General features: G+C 41.7%; 1 protein-coding gene across 1 annotated transcript; it reads left to right on the top strand.

The window, feature by feature from the left end:
- The first annotated feature begins 3839 nt into the window (after positions 1-3839).
- Positions 3840-12008, top strand: LOC149975358 (large ribosomal subunit protein uL16m-like). Its single transcript, XM_090206695.1, has 5 exons — positions 3840-4084; positions 6280-6351; positions 7207-7355; positions 7616-7909; positions 11397-12008. Exons 1-5 carry the CDS (start codon positions 4018-4020, stop codon positions 11586-11588), a joined length of 774 nt encoding a protein of 257 aa, XP_090062821.1. The 5' UTR covers positions 3840-4017; the 3' UTR covers positions 11589-12008.
- Positions 12009-18357: the final 6349 nt, after the last annotated feature.

Below are 18357 nucleotides of genomic sequence, written 5' to 3'. Positions count from 1 at the left end.
GGTCGGACCTCCGGGTGCCACTGCAGGAACACAGGGTCAGAGGTCATAGATTAGGGACAAGGTCAAGGAGTGGTTGATGAGAGGTGTTGTGGTCAGAGAGCATGACGGACTAGAAAGGGTTCCCGCTACCAGGATAAATACGCCTGGTCTGAAAACAATCTATGCATTTTACATGATTGGGCAGGGGCACTGGCATGAGTGGGCCTGGGAGGGCATTGGCCCATCCACTTGGGAGCCAGGACCAACTAATCAGAATGAGATTTATCCCCACAACAGGGCTTTATTACAGCCAGAAATACTCTTCAGTTCCATCAGCTGTCCGGGTGGCTGGTCTCAGACGGTCCCGCAGGTGAAGAAGCCGGATGTGGAGGTCCTGGCCTGGCGCGGTTACACGTGGTCTGCGGTTGTGAGGCCGGTAGGATGTACTGCCAAATTCTCTAAAATGATGTTTTTTTCTGCTGTGGTAGAGAAATGAACATTAAATTATCTGGCCACAGCTCTGGTGGACATTCCTGCAGTCAGCATGCCAATTGCGCTCCCTCAACCACTACACTACAACCACTACACTACAACCACTACACTACAACCACTACACTACAACCACTACACTACAACCACTACACCACAACCACTACACTACAACCACTACACTACAACCACTACACTACAACCACTACACCACAACCACTACACCACAACCACTACACCACAACCAATACACTACAACCACTACACTACAACCACTACACCACAACCACTACACTACAACCACTACACCACAACCACTACACTACAACCAATACACCACAACCACTACACCACAACCACTACACTACAACCACTACACTACAACCACTACACTACAACCACTACACTACAACCACTACACTACAACCACTACACTACAACCACTACACCACAACCACTACACCACAACCACTACACTACAACCACTACACTACAACCACTACACTACAAGTAATACACCACAACCACTACACTACAACCACTACACCACAACCACTACACTACAACCACTACACTACAACCACCACACTACAACCACTACACTACAACCACTACACTACAACCACTACACTACAACCACTACACTACAACCACTACACCACAACCACTACACTACAACCACTACACCACAACCACTACACTACAACCACTACACCACAACCACTACACTACAACCACTACACTACAACCAATACACCACAACCACTACATCACAACCAATACACCACAACCACTACACCACAACCACTACACTACAACCACTACACTACAACCACTACACTACAACCAATACACCACAACCACTACACTACAACCACTACATTACAACCACTACACTACAACCAATACACCACAACCACTACACTACAACCACTACACCACAACCACTACACTACAACCAGTACACCACAACCACTACACCACAACCACTACACTACAACCACTACACTACAACCACTACACTACAACCAATACAACACAACCACTACACTACAACCAATACACTACAACCACTACACTACAACCAATACCCCACAGCCACTACACCACAACCACTACACTACAACCAATACACTACAACCACTACACCACAACCACTACACTACAACCACTACACTACAACCAATACACCACAACCACTACACTACAACCACTACACTACAACCAATACACCACAACCACTACACTACAACCACTACACTACAACCAATACACTACAACCACTACACCACAACCACTACATTACAACCACTACACCACAACCACTACACTATGTGTGCTTGGAAGCATGCATCTCTCCAGAGCACTGATTCCCAATACCCACTGATTCCCAATAACCATTTAATACCCACCGATTCCCAAAACCCATTTAATACCCACTGATTCCCAAAACCCATTTAATACCCGCTGATTCCCAATACCCATTTAATACCCACTGATTCCCAAAACCCATTTAATACCCACTGATTCCCAAAACCCATTTAATACCCACTGATTCCCAAAACCCATTTAATACCCGCTGATTCCCAATACCCATTTAATACCCACTGATTCCCAATACCCATTTAATATCCACTGATTCCCAATACCCATTTAATACCCACTGATTCCCAATACCCATTTAACACCCACTGATTCCCAATACCCATTTAACACCCACTGATTCCCAATAACAATTTAATACCCACTGATTCCCAAAAACCCATTTAAGAAAAAGGCTCCCTAACCCAATATGTTTCTTACGTATCAATGGTCATCATATAAAGTTTAAACAGACATAAAGCAAACAAGAATAACCAGATCATTGTTATGCATCTCAGCTGGGCAAGTAACCTCATTTAATTTCTGGACACCTTTTTTGGTGAAGTGTCAATAGGAACTATTGGATTCCATGTATGTGTTCCACACGGTGCAATATTACCAGGGCACCGGATGTTGTTGCGACCATCGTTCCCGCCAGCAAGAATAAGGCAGTGACATCGGGGATTTTCCTTTAAAATAAAAGTCCCGCAATGAAGTTGGGTGAAAAATAATACAAATGGTCGAAATTTGTAACATTTTATAAAGAAATGTTAGCATACTTTTGATTAACAATATGAAAATAATAATAAAGTGAATCGCCTTTATAGCACAAATAATATTATAGCATTGACATTATTGTTAACAGCATTAAAAGTAATGATTATTAGATAGTTACTATGGTAACAACAATAATATAAATAAACAAAACAATGATTTATAATGCTACTATTAATAATGATAGTAATAACAATATGAATAATAATATTATTATAATAATTAACTTTAGAAAACACTTTTTCTGTTTAGGGGACCTGCGTGGTTCTTGTACCGTGGTTCTTGTACGTAGTGGCAAGGTAAAAATATATCGTTCTGCCCCTGAACAAGGCAGTTAACCCACTGTTCCTAGGCCGTAATTGAAAATAAGAATTAGTTCTTAACTGACTTGTCTAGTAAAATAAAATAAAATAAAATCGCTTATAAATCAATGGCGTGTATTGAGCAATAGCCCTGGTTCCCATGGATACAGTAGTACATTTTCTGAGCCTGGAATGTCCCGCCTACCATTTTCATTCGCTCTTCCCGACTGTCCATCATCTCCTGGCTGAACTTTACGTCACAGCCATTGACAAAGTACGTGCCTGCAATCCTGACATCGTAGCACAGTAGGAGAGAGCGGGTTCATCACGGGAGTACATGCAGAGATTAATCGAAAATAATATAGATAATAATATACACCTCAGCAATGTATAATGATTTTTTTACCATAAAGGTGAGATTTGACCATTTCTTGGAGTATGCAGCATTACCAGTTATTGTGTATGGTTCCTCTTATGATAAATACTTATTACATTTAAAATGACATTTATTTACATTTATCTGGTTAAATCCCATCGTTAATTAGCCCATTTCATATTGCACGATGTTCAGTACGTTTTTCATATTGGACATACTGCACCGTAGTACACAATTTCCTGTTCGTTGTGTCGCAGTAATATGGTTCCAATTTCTACTCAGGACCACCTCTAGTTTACAAATCCATAGAGTGTACAACCCAAGGAGAGTCACTGCTCGTTCTGTGGCCCTTAAAGAGTGACCAATCAGCTTACACAAACAAAAAACATTGTTGATCATGTAGGCTTGACATATATATATATATTTTTTAAGACATAAGATCTTATAGAACTACTTTTAATTATTCTTTGTATGATAACTTGGTATAAAATATATTAATAATTATATTCATTTTCCATCATTTTCGGGACTTTTATTCTGAAGGGTTGCAAAAATCCGGAACCCGGAAGTACTTAGTCATTCTTGCCCACTTCATAGCGGCGTGACCTTGTGCAACGCGTGATTTTATGAACGAACCTATTTATCGTAACCTTTAATAGTTGTTTATTTGAAATGATGGTGACGATAACATAAAATATCAATTTCGAACATAGTCAATAGTCATAACTTGCAGCTATGCTTTCTCTATTCAAATCTGCTCTTGTCGGATTGGCCAACACTGGTAGATCCACGGGGCTCCAAGGTAAGGTTCTGTCACAGTAGCTGGTTTGCGGACGAGGGGTAGACCTGTCACGCTGCAAACTGTTCAATGTTCTTTATAATGTTCTTTATCTCATCAAAAAACATGACAAGACTGGCCCGTGTTTTGAGTGTGAGAGCGGGCTTGACAACTAGCACATGTTGGAAATGGACGCGAGTAACTAGTGTGGACGAAATGGAGAAAAGATTGGAGAAGAAACAGCCAGTTGTGATCTGGAGCGGAAGGATGAGGGTCACGGATCTGAATGGGCTGTAGTCCGAAAGACAGGAAGAAGAGAGATCCTGATGCAGGAAGCGATGGAGCGTCTAGTAAAGAAAGCATAAAGAGGGCCAAGGCAGGAAACAATAGTAGTGATGTGTTGTAGTGGAAAGTCGTGATGGTGTTTGAGACCACAGGGCTTCATTTACATACTATCCGACTAACCAATGTCATAGAGAAAGAGAGAGGTGTGAAGTCAAACTGGCCCGGTTCATTAGAAAAGGTAGATTGCAAATATTTTGTAGTTGTCAGGCTCATCAAGGGAAGATGATGCAATTGGAAAAGCTTAATGGGAAGAAGATGAAAAGTCATGTCCCGGGTTCTTATGCTTGGTTGAGTAGAGTCATCGCTGGTGTCCCAATATGTTCACAGATGATATTAAAGAAAATGTGAAGGGAGGCAGAGTGGTTGAGGCCAAAAGGTTTATCAGTAGGAAAGAAGTGAAAGCCTGTCGGTGCTGCTGAGAGCCTGTCGGTGCTGCCGGTGCTGCTGAGAGCCTGTCGGTGCTGCTGAGAGCCTGTCGGTGCTGCTGAGAGCCTGTCGGTGCTGCTGAGAGCCTGTCGGTGCTGCTGAGAGCCTGTCGGTGCTGCTGAGAGCCTGTCGGTGCTGCTGAGAACCTGTCGGGTCGGTCCTGCCGAGAGCCTGTCGGGTCGGTCCTGCCGGGAGCCTGTCGGGTCGGTCCTGATGAGAGCCTGTCGGGTCGGTCCTGATGAGAGCCTGTCGGTCCTGCCGAGAGCCTGTCAGTCCAGATGAAGGAGCTAGCTAGCTGTGAATGGTTGCCCTACAAACCAACCAGCTAGAAGAAGGAGCTAGCTAGCTGTGAATGGTTGCCCTACAAACCAACCAGCTAGAAGAAGGAGCTAGCTAGCTGTGAATGGTTGCCCTACAAACCAACCAGCTAGATGAAGAAGGAGCTAGCTAGCTGTGAATGGTTGCCCTACAAACCAACCAGCTAGATGAAGAAGGAGCTAGCTAGCTGTGAATGGTTGCCCTACAAACCAACCAGTTAGACGAAGAAGGAGCTAGCTAGCTGTGAATGGTTGCCCTACAAACCAACCAGCTAGATGAAGAAGGAGCTAGCTAGCTGTGAATGGTTGCCCTACAAACCAACCAGCTAGATGAAGAAGGAGCTAGCTAGCTGTGAATGGTTGCCCTACAAACCAACAAGCTAGACGAAGAAGGAGCTAGCTAGCTGTGAATGGTTGCCCTACAAACCAACCAGCTAGATGAAGAAGGAGCTAGCTAGCTGTGAATGGTTGCCCTACAAACCAACCAGCTAGATGGAGAAGGAGCTAGCTAGCTGTGAATGGTTGCCCTACAAACCAACAAGCTAGGCGAAGAAGGAGCTAGCTAGCTGTGAATGGTTGCCCTACAAACCAACCAGCTAGACGAAGAAGGAGCTAGCTAGCTGTGAATGGTTGCCTTACAAACCAACAAGCTAGACGAAGAAGGAGCTAGCTAGCTGTGAATGGTTGCCCTACAAACCAACCAGCTAGACGAAGAAGGAGCTAGCTAGCTGTGAATGGTTGCCCTACAAACCAACAAGCTAGGCGAAGAAGGAGCTAGCTAGCTGTGAATGGTTGCCCTACAAACCAACCAGCTAGACGAAGAAGGAGCTAGCTAGCTGTGAATGGTTGCCTTACAAACCAACAAGCTAGACGAAGAAGGAGCTAGCTAGCTGTGAATGGTTGCCCTACAAACCAACCAGCTAGACGAAGAAGGAGCTAGCTAGCTGTGAATGGTTGCCCTACAAACCAACCAGCTTGATGATCTTAAATAAATGCTCATGCTGTATTCTTGCAATCTTTTGCAACACGCTTGACTGGCTGCCTGCAGCCACTATTATATTAGCTGGGCTTTCTAGCTAACGGCTTTAGCTAGCTAGCAGCAATATAAAACTATGATTGTTTGTTGTCTAGGTGTCCTGCAGAGTCATCGGAAGGTCCTGTCTGCTGGGATGAAGACATATGAGGTGCCTCCAGACTACAGCGGTAAGCATCTTTCTTTGCCATGTACCTTCAGCATTCAATCAGTTGACCTGGCTTCCTAGAATGGATGAAGCATTGTGTTGACCTGGCTTCCTAGAATGGATGAAGCATTGTGTTGAACCTCTCTTATCTAGAATGGATGAATCATTGTGTTGAACCCCTCTTATCTAGAATGAATGAAGCATTGTGTTGAACCCCTCTTATCTAGAATGAATGAAGCATTGTGTTGAACCTCTCTTATCTAGAATGGATGAATCATTGTGTTGAACTGGCTTCCTAGAATGGATGAAGCATTGTGTTGATGAACCCCTCTTATCTAGAATGAATGAATCATTGTGTTGAACCTCTTATCTAGAATGGCGACAAGTTTGATGGTCATGGTGGTCAAGCATTCAGTTTGCATCATAACAACATTGCATCATATCCGTCAAGGTTTCTGACCACACACACTTTGGCTACAGGTCAAGATCACCCAGACTCCATACACTGTTTACCGTGACCCCTCTCTGTGACCCCCTCTCTGTGACCCCCTCTCTGTGACCCCTTCTCTGTGACCCCCTTCTCTGTGACCCCTCTCTGTGACCCCCTCTCTGTGACCCCCTCTCTGTGACCCCTTCTCTGTGACCCCTTCTCTGTGACCCCTTCTCTGTGACCCCTTCTCTGTGACCCCTTCTCTGTGACCCCTTCTCTGTGACCCCCCTCTCTGTGACCCCTTCCCTGTGACCCCCTCTCTGTGACCCCTTCTCTGTGACCCCTTCTCTGTGACCCCCTCTCTGTGACCCCCTCTCTGTGACCCCCTCTCTGTGACCCCCTCTCTGTGACCCCCTCTCTGTGACCCCCTCTCTGTGACCCCTGTAGAGGTTGTGCTACCTGAAAGACCCAAGCTGAAGTTTCTGAACAAGGTGCCCAACTTTAAGAAGGCGAGGAAGGAGATGAAGAAGCTAAGAGACATCCAGGGACCAGCCCAGACAGCCAACACCTTCACCAAGGGACAGTACGGCATCGTGGTGAGTGTGTGTTGAATACAGAGAACACCGTCTACATGCCTACGAGGGTTATGTGTTAAAATAATCTCCCATCAGGGTCTGTGGATGTAGTTATATTGATCAAAACAACCCCCTAAAGGTCAATGTTCCAGAATTGTTCTGTGATTGATAAAAGTTCATTTATTTCTTCACTGTTTCAAACTTCCTCCTGTCATCCGCCTCTCCTCAGGCGCTGGGCGGGGCTACCTCCACTTCTTATCTAATCATCCTCCTCTCCTCAGGCGCTGGGCGGGGGCTACCTCCACTTTGGTCACATGGAGATGATGCGTCTGACCATCAACAGGAGGATGGACCCTCGCACCACCTTCGCCCGCTGGCGTATTAACGCCCCCTACAAGCCCATCACCAGGAAGGGCCTGGGCCAGAGGATGGGCGGGGGCAAAGGGAACATAGACCACTACGTCACACCGGTGAAGTACGGACGGATGATTGTGGAGGTTGGGGGACGGCTGGAACTGGGCGAGGTGGAGCCTATCCTCAAGGAAGTGGCCAAGAAACTGCCCTTCCCTGCCAAGGTCAGCTCCCCACTGGGGACACTTAAAGGGTTAATAAAAGGGCCACATCTAGGGGTGGTGCTGGCCAATCACAGTAGCATCTGCTCCTCTAAATGCAGGGATATGTTGGGGGGGAAAAACTAGTTCCCTATTAGGCTTGGGATATTGAATTATACTGTGGTAGAATCAGAGGGCTCATTACATTCTACTGTGGTAGAATCAGAGGGCTCATTACATTCTACTGTGGTAGCATCAGAGACCTCGTTACATTCTACTGTGGTAGAATCAGAGGGCTCATTACATTCTACTGTGGTAGCATCAGAGAGCTCATTACATTCTACTGTGGTAGCATCAGAGAGCTCATTACATTCTACTGTGGTAGCATCAGAGAGCTCATTACATTCTACTGTGGTAGCATCAGAGAGCTCGTTACATTCTACTGTGGTAGAATCAGAGGGCTCATTACATTCTACTGCGGTAGAATCGGAGACCTCATTACATTCTACTGTGGTAGCATCAGAGACCTCATTACATTCTACTGTGGTAGAATCAGACCTCATTACATTCTACTGTGGTAGAATCAGAGACCGAGTTACATTCTACTGCTGTAGCATCAGAGACCTCATTACATTCTACTGTGGTACCATCAGAGGGCTCATTACATTCTACTGTGGTAGAATCAGAGACCTCATTACATTCTACTGTGGTAGAATCAGAGACCTCATTACATTCTACTGTGGTAGAATCAGAGACCTCATTACATTCTACTGTGGTACCATCAGAGGGCTCATTACATTCTACTGTGGTAGAATCAGAGGGCTCATTACATTCTACTGTGGTAGAATCAGAGAGCTCATTACATTCTACTGTGGAAGAATCAGAGAGCTCATTACATTCTACTGTGGTAGAATCAGAGGGCTCATTACATTCTACTGTGGTAGCATTAGAGACCTCATTACAATCTACTGCGGTAGCATCAGAGAGCTCATTACATTGTACTGCGGTAGCATCAGAGACCTCATTACATTCTACTGTGGTAGAATCAGAGGGCTCATTACATTATACTGTGGTAGCATCAGAGACCTCATTACATTCTACTGTGGTAGCATCAGAGACCTCATTACATTGTACTGTGGTAGAATCAGAGACCTCATTACATTCTACTGTGGTAGCAGTAAAAACCTCATTACATTCTACTGTGGTAGCATCAGAGACCTCGTTACATTCTACTGCGGTAGCATCAGAGACCTCATTACATTCTACTGTGGTAGCATCAGAGACCTCATTACATTCTACTGCTGTAGCATCAGAGACCTCATTACATTCTACTGTGGTAGCATCAGAGACCTCATTACATTCTACTGTGGTAGCATCAGAGACCTCATTACATTCTACTGTGGTAGCATCAGAGACCTCATTACATTCTACTGTGGTAGCATCAGACCTCATTACATTCTACTGTGGTAGCATCAGACCTCATTACATTCTACTGTGGTAGCATCAGAGACCTCATTACATTCTACTGTGGTAGCATCAGAGACCTCATTACATTATACTGCGGTAGCATCAAAAACCTCGTTATATTCTACTGCGGTAGCATCAGAGACCTCGTTACATTCTACTGTGGTAGCATCAGAGACCTCGTTACAATCTACTGCGGTAGCATCAGAGACCTCGTTACATTCTACTGCGGTAGCATCAGAGACCTCATTACATTCTACTGTGGTAGCATCAGAGACCTCATTACATTCTACTGTGGTAGCATCAGAGACCTCATTACATTCTACTGTGGTAGCATCAGAGACCTCATTACATTCTACTGTGGTAGCATCAGAGACCTCATTACATTCTACTGTGGTAGAATCAGAGACCGAGTTGCATTCTACTGTGGTAGCATCAGAGACCGAGTTACATTCTACTGTGGTGGCATCAGAGACCTCGTTACATTCTACTGCTGTAGCATCAGAGACCTCGTTACATTCTACTGCGGTAGCATCAGAGACCTCAATACATTCTACTGCTGTAGCATCAGAGACCTCATTACATTCTACTGTGGTAGCATCAGAGACCTCATTACATTCTACTGTGGTAGCATCAGAGACCTCATTACATTCAATCAATCAATCAAATTTATTTATATAGCCCTTCGTACATCAGCTGATATCTCAAAGTGCTGTACAGAAACCCAGCCTAAAACCCCAAACAGCAAGCAATGCAGGTGAAGAAGCACGGTGGCTAGGAAAAACTCCCTAGAAAGGCCAAAACCTAGGAAGAAACCTAGAGAGGAACCAGGCTATGTGGGGTGGCCAGTCCTCTTCTGGCTGTGCCGGGTGGCGATTATAACAAAACATGGTCAAGATGTTCAAATGTTCATAAATGACCAGCATGGTCGAATAATAATAAGGCAGAATAGTTGAAACTGGAGCAGCAGCACAGTCAGGTGGACTGGGGACAGCAAGGAGTCATCATGTCAGGTAGTCCTGGGACATTCTACTGTGGTAGCATCAGAGACCTCATTACATTCTACTGTGGTAGCATCAGAGACCTCATTACATTCTACTGTGGTAGAATCAGAGACCTCATTACATTCTACTGTGGTAGCATCAGAGACCTCATTACATTATACTGTGGTAGCATCAGAGAGCTCATTACATTCTACTGTGGTAGAATCAGAGACCTCATTACATTCTACTGTGGTAGCATCAGAGGGCTCATTACATTCTACTGTGGTAGCATCAGAGACCTCGTTACATTATACTGTGGTAGCATCAGAGACCTCATTACATTCTACTGCGGTAGCATCAGAGACCTCATTACATTCTACTGTGGTAGAATCAGAGACCTCGTTACATTCTACTGCGGTAGAATCAGAGACCTCATTACATTCTACTGTGGTAGAATCAGAGACCTCATTACATTCTACTGTGGTAGAATCAGAGACCTCATTACATTCTACTGCTGTAGCATCAGAGACCTCATTACATTCTACTGTGGTAGAATCAGAGACCTCGTTACATTCTACTGTGGTAGCATCAGAGACCTCATTACATTCTACTGTGGTAGCATCAGAGACCTCATTACATTCTACTGTGGTAGCATCAGAGACCTCATTACATTCTACTGTGGTAGCATCAGAGGGCTCATTACATTCTACTGTGGTAGAATCAGAGACCTCATTACATTCTACTGTGGTACCATCAGACCTCATTACATTCTACTGTGGTAGAATCAGAGAGCTCATTACATTCTACTGTGGTAGCATCAGACCTCATTACATTCTACTGTGGTAGCATCAGAGACCTCATTACATTCTACCATGCCACCTTATAGGGAGGACTATAAATCTGATTCTAAAGACATGTCTATCATTTCCTCTGATTCCAATCCTAAATCTGACCTCTAACCTCTGACCCCCCTCCACCAGGTAGTAAGCAGAGAGAACCTGGCTGCGATGGAGCAGGAACACTATACCTGACCTAGTGTAACCTCTGACCCCTCTCTCCACCAGGTAGTGTCTAGAGAGAGCCTGGCAGCCATGCAGCAGGAGCAGCAGGACATGGAGCAGAACAACCAGAACCCCTGGACCTTCCAGAGGATCGCCAGGGGCAACATGCTGGGGGTCAGGAGGGTCCTCAGCCCCTTTGACCTCCACAACCACGGGAAGTACAGCGGAAAGTTCCACAACCCGGGCAGGGTGTGAGGGAGTCGCCGTGGTGCCCTCAAATACATTTTAACAGCTGACTGCGCTTTGGAACATGGCTTGCATCCAAAATGGCTGCCTATTCCCTATTCGGTGCACTACTTTTGACCAAGTGCCATGTCAGACACAGCCCATGGAGCCAAAATGGCTGCCTATTTGCTGCACTACTTTTGACCAGAACCCGGGTTCCATGTCAGACACAGCCCATGGAGCCAAAATGGCTGCCTATTCGCTGCACTACTTTTGACCAGAACCCGGGTGCCATGTCAGACACAGCCCATGGAGCCAAAATGGCTGGCAGTCACGTAGAGAATTCTCTCCTTCTGTGTGACTCCCTTATTGGAATGTAGCCTGTTACTTGTATGTACCAGATCAGTGATTGGTGTTCAGTCAGGAAATAAACATACTGTTTAATCTGGAGCCATCTGAAGAATGAAAGTTAGTGTGACAGATTGACATTTGATGACAAACGTTGTTTAAAGGGTCATTATGTGCCGATCTCTCCAACCAAAACATTTGACCCCATGACCCCTGGTCATGTGATGTTGTTAGACACCAATACGTCACTCAAGCCCAGTTTATTTGTCATATGTACAGGATATACACATGGTACACAGTACAAGGAAATGCTGACTACAGGTTCACTCATTTAGTTGAGGTCTGATGGCGATAGATAACGCACAATGTCTCCACAGCTGCCTCTCTCTATATAATATCATGGAATGAAACCATAACGTCACCAAGGAAGCAGTGTGTGGGGTTTGTATTCATTACATTTCACCATTAACGCATATGAAATGGAAGTATATTGAATAGACAGGTATTAACTTACAAGTATATTATATAGCTAAACCCCATCTAACCAGTATATTATATAGTTAAACCCCATCTAACCAGTATATTATATAGCTAAACCCCATCTAACCAGTATATTATATAGCTAAACCCCATCTAACCAGTATATTATATAGCTAAACCCCATCTAACCAGTATATTATATAGCTAAACCCCATCTAACCAGTATATTATATAGCTAAACCCCATCTAACCAGTATATTATATAGCTAAACCCCATCTAACCATTATATTATATAGCTAAACCCCATCTAACCAGTATATTATATAGCTAAACCCCATCTAACCAGTATATTATATAGCCAAACCCCATCTAACCAGTATATTATATAGCTAAACCCCATCTAACCAGTATATTATATAGCTAAACCCCATCTAACCAGTATATTATATAGCTAAACCCCATCTAACCAGTATATTATATAGCTAAACCCCATCTAACCAGTATATTATATAGCTAAACCCCATCTAACCAGTATATTATATAGCTAAACCCCATCTAACCAGTATATTATATAGCTAAACCCCATCTAACCAGTATATTATATAGCTAAACCCCATCTAACCAGTATATTATATAGCTAAACCCCATCTAACCAGTATATTATATAGCTAAACCCCATCTAACCAGTATATTATATAGCTAAACCCCATCTAACCAGTATATTATATAGCTAAACCCCATCTAACCAGTATATTATATAGCTAAACCCCATCTAACCAGTATATTATATAGCTAAACCCCATCTAACCAGTATATTATATAGCTAAACCCCATCTAACCAGTATATTATATAGCCAAACCCCATCTAACCAGTATATTATATTATATAGATAAACCCCATCTAACCAGTATATTATATAGCTAAACCCCATCTAACCAGTATATTATATAGCTAAACCCCATCTAACCAGTATATTATATAGCTAAACCCCATCTAACCAGTATATTATATTATATAACTAAACCCCATCTAACCAGTATATTATATAGCTAAACCCCATCTAACCAGTATATTATATAGCTAAACCCCATCTAACCAGTATATTATATAGCTAAACCCCATCTAACCAGTATATTATATAGCTAAACCCCATCTAACCAGTATATTATATAGCTAAACCCCATCTAACCAGTATATTATATTATATAGTTAAACCCCATCTAACCAGTATATTATATAGCTAAACCCCATCTAACCAGTATATTATATAGCTAAACCCCATCTAACCAGTATATTATATAGCTAAACCCCATCTAACCAGTATATTATATAGCTAAACCCCATCTAACCAGTATATTATATAGCTAAACCCCATCTAACCAGTATATTATATAGCTAAACCCCATCTAACCATTATATTATATAGCTAAACCCCATCTAACCAGTATATTATATAGCTAAACCCCATCTAACCAGTATATTATATAGCCAAACCCCATCTAACCAGTATATTATATAGCTAAACCCCATCTAACCAGTATATTATATTATATAGCTAAACCCCATCTAACCAGTATATTATATAGCTAAACCCCATCTAACCAGTATATTATATAGCTAAACCCCATCTAACCAGTATATTATATAGCTAAACCCCATCTAACCAGTATATTATATAGCCAAACCCCATCTAACCAGTATATTATATAGCTAAACCCCATCTAACCAGTATATTATATTATATAGCTAAACCCCATCTAACCAGTATATTATATAGCTAAACCCCATCTAACCAGTATATTATATTATATAGCTAAACCCCATCTAACCATTATATTATATAGCTAAACCCCATCTAACCAGTATATTATATAGCTAAACCCCATCTAACCAGTATATTATATAGCTAAACCCCATCTAACCAGTATATTATATAGCTAAACCCCATCTAACCAGTATATTATATAGCTAAACCCCATCTAACCAGTATATTATATAGCTAAACCCCATCTAACCAGTATATTATATAGCTAAACCCCATCTAACCAGTATATTATATAGCTAAACCCCATCTAACCAGTATATTATTTAGCTAAACCCCATCTAACCAGTATATTATATAGCTAAACCCCATCTAACCAGTATATTATATAGCTAAACCCCATCTAACCAGTATATTATATAGCTAAACCCCATCTAACCAGTATATTATATAGCTAAACCCCATCTAACCAGTATATTATATAGCCAAACCCCATCTAACCAGTATATTATATAGCTAAACCCCATCTAACCAGTATATTATATAGCTAAACCCCATCTAACCAGTATATTATATAGCCAAACCCCATCTAACCAGTATATTATATAGCTAAACCCCATCTAACCATTATATTATATAGCTAAACCCCATCTAACCAGTATATTATATAGCCAAACCCCATCTAACCAGTATATTATATAGCTAAACCCCATCTAACCAGTATATTATATTATATAGCTAAACCCCATCTAACCAGTATATTATATAGCTAAACCCCATCTAACCAGTATATTATATAGCTAAACCCCATCTAACCAGTATATTATATAGCTAAACCCCATCTAACCAGTATATTATATTATATAGCTAAACCCCATCTAACCAGTATATTATATAGCTAAACCCCATCTAACCAGTATATTATATAGCTAAACCCCATCTAACCAGTATATTATATAGCTAAACCCCATCTAACCAGTATATTATATTATATAGATAAACCCCATCTAACCAGTATATTATATAGCTAAACCCCATCTAACCAGTATATTATATAGCTAAACCCCATCTAACCAGTATATTATATAGCTAAACCCCATCTAACCAGTATATTATATAGCCAAACCCCATCTAACCAGTATATTATATAGCTAAACCCCATCTAACCAGTATATTATATAGCTAAACCCCATCTAACCAGTATATTATATAGCTAAACCCCATCTAACCAGTATATTATATTATATAGCTAAACCCCATCTAACCAGTATATTATATAGCTAAACCCCATCTAACCAGTATATTATATAGCTAAACCCCATCTAACCAGTATATTATATAGCTAAACCCCATCTAACCAGTATATTATATAGCTAAACCCCATCTAACCAGTATATTATATAGCTAAACCCCATCTAACCAGTATATTATATTATATAGCTAAACCCCATCTAACCAGTATATTATATAGCTAAACCCCATCTAACCAGTATATTATATAGCTAAACCCCATCTAACCAGTATATTATATAGCTAAACCCCATCTAACCAGTATATTATATAGCTAAACCCCATCTAACCAGTATATTATATAGCTAAACCCCATCTAACCAGTATATTATATAGCTAAACCCCATCTAACCAGTATATTATATAGCTAAACCCCATCTAACCAGTATATTATATAGCCAAACCCCATCTAACCAGTATATTATATAGCTAAACCCCATCTAACCAGTATATTATATAGCTAAACCCCATCTAACCAGTATATTATATAGCTAAACCCCATCTAACCAGTATATTATATAGCTAAACCCCATCTAACCAGTATATTATATTATATAGATAAACCCCATCTAACCAGTATATTATATAGCTAAACCCCATCTAACCAGTATATTATATAGCTAAACCCCATCTAACCAGTATATTATATTATATAGATAAACCCCATCTAACCAGTATATTATATAGCTAAACCCCATCTAACCATTATATTATATAGCTAAACCCCATCTAACCATTATATTATATAGCTAAACCCCATCTAACCAGTATATTATATAGCTAAACCCCATCTAACCAGTATATTATATAGCTAAACCCCATCTAACCAGTATATTATATTATATAGCTAAACCCCATCTAACCAGTATATTATATAGCTAAACCCCATCTAACCAGTATATTATATAGCTAAACCCCATCTAACCAGTATATTATATAGCTAAACCCCATCTAACCAGTATATTATATAGCTAAACCCCATCTAACCAGTATATTATATTATATAGCTAAACCCCATCTAACCAGTATATTATATAGCTAAACCCCATCTAACCAGTATATTATATAGCTAAACCCCATCTAACCAGTATATTATATAGCTAAACCCCATCTAACCAGTATATTATATAGCTAAACCCCATCTAACCAGTATATTATATAGCTAAACCCCATCTAACCAGTATATTATATTATATAGCTAAACCCCATCTAACCAGTATATTATATAGCTAAACCCCATCTAACCAGTATATTATATAGCTAAACCCCATCTAACCAGTATATTATATTAATTCAAGTGTGTTGACTGTCCTCTCAGTCCTCTGGAACAGCACCAACTGTCCTCTGGAACATCACCAACTGTCCTCACAGTCCTCTGGAACATCACCAACTGTCCTCACTGTCCTCTGGAACATCACCAACTGTCCTCACAGTCCTCTGGAACAGGACCAACTGTCCTCTGGAACAGGACCAACTGTCCTCTCAGTCCCCTGGAACAGGACCAACTGTCCTCTGGAACAGCACCAACTGTCCTCTGGAACAGCACCAATTGTCCTCACAGTCCTCTGGAACAGGACCAACTGTCCTCTGGAACAGCACCAATTGTCCTCACAGTCCTTTGGAACAGGACCAACTGTCCTCTCAGTCCCCTGGAACAGGACCAACTGTCCTCTGGAACAGCACCAACTGTCCTCTCAGTCTTCTGGAACAGCACCAACTGTCCTCTCAGTCCCCTGGAACAGCACCAACTGTCCTCTGGAACAGCACCAACTGTCCTCTCAGTCTTCTGGAACAGCACCAATTGTCCTCTCAGTCCTCTGGAACACGACCACTGTACTGTACCATCCTAATTATAGCTAGCCCTAACTTGCCCCGTACTACTATGACTGACCCTGTACAACAACACCTATCATACTACTATGACTGACCCTGTAAAACAACACCTATCATACTACTATGACTGACCCTGTAAAACAACACCTATCATACTACTGACCCTGTAAAACTACACCTATCATACCACTATGCCTGACCCTGTACAACAACACCTATCATACTACTATGACTGACCCTGTAAAACAACACCTATCATACTACTATGACTGACCCTGTAAAACAACACCTATCATACTACTATGACTGACCCTGTAAAACAACACCTATCATACTACTGACCCTGTAAAACTACACCTATCATACCACTATGACTGACCCTGTAAAACAACACCTATCATACTACTATGACTGACCCTGTAAAACACCTATCATACTACTATGACTGACCCTGTACAACAACACCTATCATACTACTATGACTGACCCTGTAAAACAACACCTATCATACTACTATGACTGACCCTGTAAAGCACCTATCATACTACTATGACTGACCCTGTAAAACACCTATCATACTACTATGACTGACCCTGTAAAACTACACCTATCATACTACTATGACTAACCCTGTACAACAACACCTATCATACTACTATGTCTGACCCTGTAAAACAACACCTATCATACTACTATGACTGACCCTGTACAACAACACCTATCATACTACTATGACTGACCCTGTAAAGCACCTATCATACTACTATGACTGACCCTGTAAAACACCTATCATACTACTATGACTGACCCTGTAAAACTACACCTATCATACTACTATGACTAACCCTGTACAACAACACCTATCATACTACTATGACTGACCCTGTAAAACACCTATCATACTACTATGACTGACCCTGTAAAACACCTATCATACTACTATGACTGACCTTGTAAAACAACACATTTCACTGCCCCTGTGACAATATATATATATATATTGTGACACCATGGGCTGTGCCATTGAGGCATTCTTCCTTTTGAAGTAGTACATTTTCTTCTTCACGATTGGCTGTCCCCTCCT

This window comes from Oncorhynchus mykiss, chromosome 18, assembly GCF_057628025.1.
Source record: "Oncorhynchus mykiss isolate SJ-2025 chromosome 18, ASM5762802v1, whole genome shotgun sequence".
Lineage (NCBI taxonomy): Eukaryota > Metazoa > Chordata > Actinopteri > Salmoniformes > Salmonidae > Oncorhynchus > Oncorhynchus mykiss.
The sequence above is the reverse complement of the archived record's forward strand: the minus strand, read 5'-3'. Positions and strand labels throughout refer to the sequence as shown.